We start from the raw sequence: 9,777 nt of genomic DNA, 5'->3' as shown, positions 1-9,777 counted from the left end.
CGGCACAACATCCTCTATTTGGGGGAGCTGTTCCCACATCGGTGCCCCCAAAACGGTGGCCCCGTTAGATGTTTTAAATTAAAATTATAAATAAATGCATAGAAAATCAAATAAAAAACATTCCATTCCACAAACTAATACATAATTGGGAACGTGGTTTACACGAAGATATAGTTTGGAACATGATTTTCCATAAACTAATACATAGTTTGAACCATGGTTGACACAAATATAAAACATTGCAAAAAAATTAAACCTAACTAGATCGGTCATCGCACGTTTCGTGTGTTCGCTGCCAAGAAAAAAACACTCGAGGGCACACCCAGTCACCCAAACTGGAAAATCCAGCTGGTGAGGTTGCCCCTGTTGGTTCTTTCGAGGAAGAACATCCAAAAACATGCGAGCCGATATTCGCTGCGAAGAAACAACACTCAGTCGTCGTCCTCCTCGGTGTTGTCACCGTGGTAGTGGCGGCGGCAACGCATCTCGTCGAACACCTTGACGGTCATGTCCCTCTCGCCAAAGTAGGAGAACATGAGCACGAAGCCGGCTTGGAGGCGGTGGTAGCGCGCGAACTTCTCCCAGCCGATGTGGAGGTACATCTTGCCGCGAGCGTCGTAGATCACGTCCACGATCCATCGACAGAAGCCGCAGACAGCCTCCCGCAGATGCAGCGAGCCGGGGCGCTCGTCGCCGGCGATGAAGTCGGCGAAGGTGTCCGACAGCCTCTGGATGCCGTGTGGGTCGCCCTTGAGGACGAGGACGAACTCGAGCAGCACGGGGCCCTCATCGTCCATGTCCGACGATGAAGACGATGGCGTCGCAGGCGACGGCGTGCGTGCAGCTCTGCCGCGGCCACGACCACGGCCGCGACCTCGGCCTTGACCAGACATGGCGTCGTCTCTTCAGATGGTGGCGGCTAGGGTTGGGGCGAGAGGCGCTAGGGTTTGTGTGTGAGAGGGACGATGAGAGGCGACCCTTTTTATAGGCCGAAGGGAGGCGGGGGAGCGGGGGGGGGGGGGGGCGGGGGAACGGTGGCGCTCATTAACGGCGCACGAAGAGCAAGGCGCGCGCGACGGGACGGTTCGCTGCGCGTCTGCGGAAACTACACCGCCGCTGCGCCCCAGTAACTCCCGTCGCGAGGTAGGCGACGGTTAGGTTAAAATTGAATGAGCCGCTGACGCGTCGGCCCCGCCACTCCCCACGGGCGTCGACTTTTGGTTTGTGTGGCTGACAGGCGGCTCGCACGCCCAAAATTTTCAGCCTCGCGAGGCGCCGGCGCGCCCGATTCGCGCCCTTGACGAAGGAGCCGGCACGGGGTTACCGGTGATTCTATTGGGCTCGAAAATTGGCCGGCGTTGTTTGGGCGCGCCGGTGCGAGCTCATTTTCGCACCCGCCCCCCAAAAAGCCATCGGGGCCGCCCCCGTCAAGTACGCGCTAGAGGAACACAAACGAAGCCAGCATACTATTTGTTATAGGGAGTATTTCTGATCTCGGTGAAGAAACTAGTAGCTAATGCTGCTTATTTTGTTTTTGTGTGCGTCTCTTCTTCGATTCTGAGCATGTGGTCTTAAACTTCTAGCCATCGCCTGCCAATTAAACAAGCCCTCTAGAAAAAAATGTTGACATTTTAACTGATACTTTCCTTCTGCAGATACTATATTCGATGCAAGTATATCTCCATTTTACGGATATTTCCTCTTACAAATGCTACGTTTGATGCTTGCGAGATCGAATTTCTGTCTCATACCCTACAAGGATTATCTAAGAATCAGTGCGCTTTCACTCCGTCCAAATAGAAAACCTCATATACTATCTCATACTTGTGCGTCTCTTCTTCGATTCTGGTAAGTGGTGAGAATATCAATAAAGGAGCCAACTAATCTATTTTTACCATCTAATTAGGGACGGAAATCATTCCAATTAGGAAGTTAAGCTTGTTGCTTTCTATTTTATCAGAATATGAGCCATGATCTTCACAGTTTTTGAAACCAAAATGCCCCTTTATTTATCCAGGTTATGCTGTAGAAACCAGTCGACTGCAGTTTTCTGTTCAGGGCTTACTGCTCCCTTTCCTACTGAACAGAAATTTAACTGCATATTATGAAACGAAAAAAAGGATTACAGCTGTGGCTTCTGTAACATAATTAATAACGGAAATGAAGCTGCAAACTGGCAGTACGATAGGCATTCCAGAACAGGTTTGACAATATTTGGTAAGTTTTGACGCCCCTCGTCTAAAACATGTCCATATAGGACTGCAATTCTCCTGGAAGTTACACAGTTTCAGACATGTGACATATCCTAGCTAGAACTACGGCTGGAGAGCCGATCGTCAGACATAAACACCGCTTGCAAGGAGCACGAACAGAGATCCAAAGCCCTGTGAAACAATTAAAGATATGCATCAATCACCCCACACGGAATTATGAAACCACCTATGCTCTTTTACGGGGCGTACCAGAAAGACAGAAGCAACAGATGCTGTGACTATCTCCTTTGCTAAACTACGGTTCCGCCTTGAAGTCGTGGCTTCATAACTGAAATGGGCCAAAAATGGCTAGTTAGGTTTTTGTATGCTTGAATTGAAGTGCTAAAGTACTTAGAAAAAATCAATAGTTAAAGGTTTAAAGCAACACATGTGTTCACTAATAAATTTCATGTTAACTCCAAAATGCCTATGCCTCATTTCCAATTAACTATTTTTGATAAATAACCAGACTTTACTTACTAAGCTACTAGAGACACACAAACACAAAATAGAGCCACACACACACACAATATGGAATGACAGTCATACGGTATTGCTCAAAACCTAGGAGTTTGTACTTGAGCTAGAGCGGTGAGGCCTTTTTGGAATCAAGGATTTGTGATAGGAATATTGTAGGATTTCAACCTATAGGAATATTTCCTACAGAGGTCTTTAGAGCAACGAAATGAGGCCATCAAATCAAAATGGAAATGCTTTCCTAAACCCAGATTCTATAGATTCCTAACAAGACATAAGGTTAGACCTCTTGGAAATTCTCCATTGTGTCTATAACATCAACCGCGTGAGCCTTAACACTAATAAAAGCTCGAGTTTTTTCTGTGCTGTATAAACAGCTTCTATTGCGTTGTGAGTTTTTTTATTTAGGGCTCAGCAGGACATGACATCCAATTCTTACTTTATCCTATTTCTGTTTCATATTGATGCATTCCAAAGAGTCCCCAAGTGACATGCATATTCATTATGCTTCAGTAAGCATGAGTAGGAGACAAACAGAACTATTAGGTATATAGCTAACTATATTCAGAGCAAGAACTTTGCAATCTATATTGCTCGAGAACATGTGCTATCCATGAATATAAAAACTTTGGAGCTAACATTTTAGAAAACAGCAACAATATGTAATTCATACTAGTTGGTTAAGGGCCAATGTGTTAATCACAGTTTCTGGGCACAAGGATAGCTTGGTCGATTACCACTAACTTGCCAAAGATAAAGACTAACTGGGACATACTCCCTCCGTTCTGAAATAGTCTACATTCTAGCCCCAAAATTTGTTCTGAAATACTCTACATTCTACTACCTCTGTTTCAAGGAATAAGGCGTACACGTATTTCAAGACGAACTTTGACCATAAAAATTAAGCAACAAAATCTTGATTATATTATATGTAATTAGTATCGTTGGATTCGTATTGAAAAGCACTTTTTGATGATACTAATTTCATACAAATAATCCTTATCTATTTGAAGTAATTCTTGGTCAAACAAAAAGCTCGTAAAACGAGGACGCCTTATTCCTTGAAACGGAGGTAGTAGCTTTTAGTCAACAACAACACTGAAAACGAGGTGGTTTTACTCTCTTTATTGGATGTTGTTATTTTCAATGTAGCTTGGATTGGTTGCTCAAAAATCTAAGTAGTACTAATAAATGCACTACTAATTTGTCTCATTTTTTCTAGAATGTAGACTAAATCAGAACGGAGGGAGTATTAGTCTAGGTTGCACAATTTTATAGGTAGTCAATAACAGGTACAACCAAGTTTCTACCTGTCCTGACCTGTCTTAAACAGAGTAATAATTGTGTGCTTCGATTGATTATTTTTATAGTGTCTGTGGTAATGGCGTAATGTAACAACATCTAGTTAGTAGTACTACAAAATATATGAAGCTAAACATCACTACCAATAGGAAACAACAAAAACAACAATCCTTCTATTCGGCAGAACAATTGTGACTTGGCCCATGGATCTATCCTGTCCTAGCAGCCCAAATCTAATACTCCCTCCATCCTGAAAAGGATGTGGCAGGTTTGTCTAAATTCGGATAGATCTGTATACTAAATAGTGTCTACATACATCTGAATTCGGACAAATTTGCGACATCCGTTTCGAGACGGAGGGAGTAGAACATATCCAAACTCTAATTCCAGGAATCCAAATAACTGTTTGCAAGCAAATCCTTTCCTAACACGCTGAATGAAGAGGTGAAGATCCAACGAATTTCACCATCAACCGCGAAAACTGAACTTCCAAAATTCCTGACACAAGACTAGGTAGTTAACACGGCGCTGTGCAGTGAGAAAAAACCAAAACGATGCAATCTAAACTCATCGTGGCAAGGCTACTCCCCTAGAGGATTCTACCCCCTACTGTCTGCGCTAAGTAGTCAACAGTACGGCCAAGCGGCAGATCAACACATCAGATCACTTATTCCAGCCCGCGGATGAACCGATTCCGCGAGATAGGTCGATACCAAACACATACACCAGACCAGATCGGATCAGATCATCGATCCCCCATGAATCGCACGAGGAGCTGGGCAGGTACGGAATGGGGCAGACGACTCACATGAAGAAGGAGGCGGTGAGCATGAGGCCGACGGAGACCATGACGACGGCCAGCGTCGGGTACCATTCCACCGGCACGGGGCTCGAGATCGCCTTCGCCGCCTACGAGACCATCACCAACGGCGCGTAAGTAACTCGCGAAACCCTGAACCAGGAGGGTCGGGGTTTATCGGCTTACCATCTCGCCGGATCTGAGCTGACGCTGCTCGTCGTCGCCGCCGCGTGCCGACTGGTCGTCTCGTCTCCGCCGCGACGAACTGGTGTGGTCTCTGGTGGGCAGAGGACACAGTCGGGCAAAGCCTTTGAGTTTGGGACGTAGGGAGGAATTCACGTGGGCCTTCAGGTCCGGGTCACAAGTTCAGGAAAACGGCCTACGAGATGCATTGGGCCCCGAGAGCAGGAACTGACGAATTGTGAGCACGAAATTTAGAAGCCCGCGGTGTAATGGATTCTCAGTTGGATCCTCCTCATTTCCATGCATATCCTAGAGACTAATGTGTTTTTGTTCCAAGGTTTCTGTCATGTAGGGAATATAGATGGTTTTGTGCCTCACTGCATAGCTCCTATATGGCTATGTTCATCATCTGATGTTCATCCAAGTGACTACCTCAAATGTAGGGTGGAAATTGGGTTCTAATTGATGTGGCTTATATTTCCTTGCATTGTTTTTAGACATCAAAGCCCCCGACGAAGGTATCCAATGCCAAAAATCTCATTTCTAACCATGAGCATCGGTCTATTTGGCCACTTCTTGCAATTATATATTCAACACTAGAAGTCTAAGATTGCAAACTCTTAGGAAGGTTATCTATGCTCTTGTCAAAAGAGCTATCAAACACCAGGTTGTGTACGTCTAATATGCAGAGACCATGGTAATGAAGTTCTTCCATTGTCTACAAAAAAAAACTATTTTCCCACCATCTTTCTCGATGGTGTTTGGGATCCTTGAAGTTGCGCTGTGCTTAAATTTCACCGTTCTCGAACAACTAAAAATAGAATATATATTTCCTGTGTAGTTTGCTCTTCTCTATGCGGGAAATTTAAAACTTCTCGCGCCATCCAGACTTGACCCGACACAACCGACGATAATGGGGTTTAGATTGACTGACGTTGTGAACAAAACACATTGGATGACTTAAGCATTTTTTTTACACCATGTATTCTCCGTCCATTGGCGGCTACACTTCTCAGATGTATCATCAATGCAGAAAACGCAGCCTAGCATACGCCTAGAAAGCCCAAGTTCGAGACGGAGGGATCTTGTCTAGGGGCGGACCTAGGTACAGCCGAGTGGGGGCCTAGGCCCCCACCCCCACCACACCAAAATTTTAAATTCCATTAGTATTTGTACATATTTTAGAGAAAATTTACTCAAATTCTAAAAATTCAGTGAAGAAGTGCCCTACACAAATGAAATGCGCCCCAGTGACAAATTGTTATAGGTCCACCTCTGATCATGTCGTTAAATTTAGCAGAGAGCTGCGGGACGAGGGTACTTATTGTGATCATAAAAACCATTTGCAGAGGAGTCGTTAGAGGGAGTAGGCATATGGTCAAGAAGGAAATATGTTGAAGTATTTTCAGGATAAGAATACCGAGAACACTTGGTTCTAATATACTTTGCAGTTGGATTGTGAAGAAAACATATTCACCATATTTTGGATTGTTGCCAAAATAATCATTGATTATGCACACTTGCATATGGAAGCGTTCGCGGTTGCACACTTGCATATGGAAGCAGACAGCTCGCCCACCGTGCTACTGTTAAGCGTAGCCTCGTCAGTCTTCAGGGATGGATCTCACTCTCAGTCCCCATCGCCGTAAGTCGCATCTCATCTCCTGCTGGTGACGGATGAATGGACGGACGGATAAGTGCAGCGCCGTCTAGAGACGATAGGTGCTGCGAAAAAGAAGAACCAACGTCTCACGTAGTCACGTTTCAGTTCAGCTTTGCCTTCTCCTCCAACATCGATCGTAGCCTCGTAATTGGCATTGCTTATTCTTGGGTACAACAAAGGAAACCAAGATTTTGTCTAGCCGACGTTAGCTAGCTGGTCAAGTCGCCGTCGGAATATCGGCAACTATAGTTTATGTTCAATTAACCACTGAAATTTTCCAGACCCGAGAACCAACCTGAGGTTGGGTGGTTAGGAGGGTGGTCGTACCCCCAGCTCACCAGAGTTCAAATCCCAGGTTAGGTGGTTAGGAGCGAGGCGCCTGTGGTGACTTCGTCAACTTCAAGATCCAATCCGCTAGTTCAGCCTTCCGGAGGTGCTCATAGGGGTAGAGTGTGCGTGTGTGCGTTTATAGGGATGAGTGTATATGCGTATATGTGAGCGTCTGCATTTGTACTGTGTTTCTTTAAAAAAAAATCCCTGAGTCGAAAGAAAAATATTTATGTTCGTTTAGCTTGTCATCATTTAAGGATCTTATAAAATCCTAAACACTACTAGGAAAAGGTTTATAGCCGCACTCCTTACCGCCGGCAAATACGATTTGAAGATGCCGGCGGTAATGCCTTCCAGGGGGGCCTAACCCTACCGCCGGCGAGATTGAAACGGAGTTACCAGGGGTAGTGCAGTTACCGCCGGCGAAATGAAATAGAAAATGCCGGCGGTAAGGTGGGCCGAGACCACCCGAACAGGCCTCCAATTACCGCCGGCGATTGGACTCGAAAATGCCGGGGATAGTATAATTACCGCCGGCGAAATGGAGTTGCATGGGCCGGGGGTAATTTAGGCTGTTGTGGACCATTTTGGGCCAAAATTACCGCCGGCCTCTACCATTTGTTTTCGCCAGGGATAGTTGCCCTATACTACTCCTTTTCTCCCATTCGGGTCAATCCCCCAATTGTCCTCTCCTTTCCTAGCGCGATCCCCTTTCTCCCTCCGTCCCCACGCCGACGCCGCCTCCTCCCCGACGACCTCGCCGGCCACGACGCCGTAGTCCTCTACCGCACCACCTTCCCTGCTCCCCCAGACCCGCGCCGCCCCGTGCCTCCGCGAAACCCTAGCAGAGCTAGCGGCTGCTAGTCCGGCGTCGAAGACCAGCCGCCGGGTGCTGCCCTCGCTCGATCTCCTTCACGTCGTCCGCATCAAGCTCGCCAGCCTCGGCGTTGGGAACCCGCCTTCGTTCCGCTGCTGCCTGGCCGCCGCGATGGGCTTCTGTGCCTCGCCCCAAGCTGCGACGCCGTGTGCCGCTGCAGACGTTCCAGGGCCGCCGTGTGCTGCTCTTCCTCGCCCCTCGCCTCCGCTCCAAGATCGAGGAACTGCTCTTCCTGGCCGCTCGCCTCCGCTCCATCCTGGCCGCCTCGGCATCCGCCTCCAGCCCAAAGGTGAGGAATTTCTCGTCTGTGTCTATTTCTCATCCCCTCATACACGAAGGTGGGAAATTTACTAGTCTGCAATTTAATTCCCATTCGTATACTTGATGCGATGGTGTGTTCCCGATTCTGAAGGTTAGAAATTTACATACATTTGATTTAGTTGTTCACACAAGGTTGTGGCTCCACTTAGTTTAAAACTACTGTGCAGTTTTGATTTTGAGAGTTCATTCACTGAACGTAGAAGCTGCAGTTCATTCTCTGATCATAGAAACTGCTTCATCATTCATCACACTGCACTGGGAACGTAGAAGCTGCAGTTCATTCTCTGATCATAGAAGCCTCATTGTTGTTTATCATCTTCTTAGTATACATTGGTAATTGTTTAATTGGTTCCCATTGCCGGTTGGAAAACTCTATATGTCCGCTAAGGGCTAGCTTTTATGAGTATCTGATGTAAGGAGGTAGAACACAAAGAACTCTTGTTCCTTTTTTAACCACATAATTAACCTAGGTGCCTAGGCATTATGTTCTTGAAGCGGCACCTAAGCTGCCCAAGCATGCCGAGAAACCAAATTTCAGCCAAGGATTAACTATGAGGCTGCTAGTTACAGTTTATAATCGCATTCTAAGTATCATTTATCTTGTCTTTTAATTAGTTGGAGGAGGGTTGGCATCACAAGTTCATTTGGCTTTCAGATTATGTCTAGAGTTTGGACTGCAGTTCTAAATTTTCAACTGAATTTCAAATACTCCAACTAATTAATTGGTGCAGAGGAACCTTGAAGAAAATAAACTAGCAACTTAGGGAACAGATATTCCTTAGGATCTTGTTCCCGACGGAAGTTGCTTCAGGAATCCCTAAAGAAGGTTAGCATCTCTTATTCGACCTTTGTGTGTTCCTTCATTGCCGATCCCTTGTTTCATGTGCTGAAGCTAGGTTCCCTTTTCCTTAGGAGAGCCAGCTAAGATGCGGAACAGCTGCGGCCAGCGTTGATGTGTTCGTGTTCGAAGACCTAATGGCGGCAGAGTGGAAGCGGTTGACGGAGGGAGCAGCGGACGGTGAGGGAGCGGCGGCGGACGAAAAGAGAGCTGCGGTGGCGGACGCCCTCTCCGAGGAGCGGTGGCGCGCGGTCGTCCGGACGGGAAGATGTTGTCTTGAATCAGACGTATTTTGGAACGTTGTAAAATTGAGCAGAGTATCTGTACAACGTGGCTCTAGCTGGCCCCACCCTTATAATATTGCTTAATTAATGTAATAGCAACTATATGGTGAATGTGGACGTTCTGGTGACTAGTTTTTTTTTAATCCTGTACACACATAGCGCCGGCGAACATGGCATGTGCCAGGGGTAAACCTCACTATTGCTGGCGTTTTTGGCATGTGCCGGAGGTAACAAATACCGCTGGCAAATATGGGAAGGGCGCCGGGGATAACGACACGTTACCGCCGGCGAAATGGAAGGTGCCAGTGGTAAGACTTTACCACCGGCGAGGTTATCGCCGGCGAACAGCAATGTGCCGGCGGTAGGCCAATCCAGTGTGCCAGCGGTAAGGTAATTCCTAGTAGTGAAAGGTACCCCTCATTTGGTCCTAAATGCTAGAATGCTATGTCAT

The 9,777-nt window shown here is 46.7% G+C and overlaps 1 protein-coding gene and 1 long non-coding RNA gene across 2 annotated transcripts; one reads left to right on the top strand and one right to left on the bottom strand.

Moving 5' to 3' along the window:
- Positions 1–2,161: 2,161 nt before the first annotated feature.
- On the bottom strand, positions 2,162–5,172 carry LOC127313222 (uncharacterized). The gene is made up of 4 exons (XM_051343776.2): positions 5,017–5,172; positions 4,840–4,940; positions 2,463–2,541; positions 2,162–2,384 (listed from the first exon to the last, which is right to left on the bottom strand). Exons 1-4 carry the CDS (start codon positions 5,017–5,019, stop codon positions 2,337–2,339), a joined length of 231 nt encoding a protein of 76 aa, XP_051199736.1. The 5' UTR covers positions 5,020–5,172; the 3' UTR covers positions 2,162–2,336.
- Positions 5,173–7,652: 2,480 nt separating this feature from the next.
- LOC127313221 (uncharacterized) lies at positions 7,653–9,469 on the top strand. Its single transcript, XR_007858834.2, has 3 exons — positions 7,653–8,172; positions 8,936–9,030; positions 9,117–9,469. It is a non-coding gene; the product is annotated as an uncharacterized lncRNA (long non-coding RNA).
- Positions 9,470–9,777: the final 308 nt, after the last annotated feature.

This window comes from Lolium perenne, chromosome 7, assembly GCF_019359855.2.
Source record: "Lolium perenne isolate Kyuss_39 chromosome 7, Kyuss_2.0, whole genome shotgun sequence".
Lineage (NCBI taxonomy): Eukaryota > Viridiplantae > Streptophyta > Magnoliopsida > Poales > Poaceae > Lolium > Lolium perenne.
Note: the sequence above shows the minus strand (reverse complement) of the source record. Positions and strands in the feature narration are given on the sequence as shown.

Excerpts from the sequence above, each read along its gene's own strand:
- LOC127313222 (XM_051343776.2), bottom strand. Across the intron at positions 2,542-4,839 it reads CTCACCGCCTCCTTCTTCAT|TTATGAAGCCACGACTTCAA; the intron begins GTGAGTCGTCTG and ends GGCCCATTTCAG. Across the intron at positions 2,385-2,462 it reads CTGTTGCTTCTGTCTTTCTG|GGCTTTGGATCTCTGTTCGT; the intron begins GTACGCCCCGTA and ends ATTGTTTCACAG.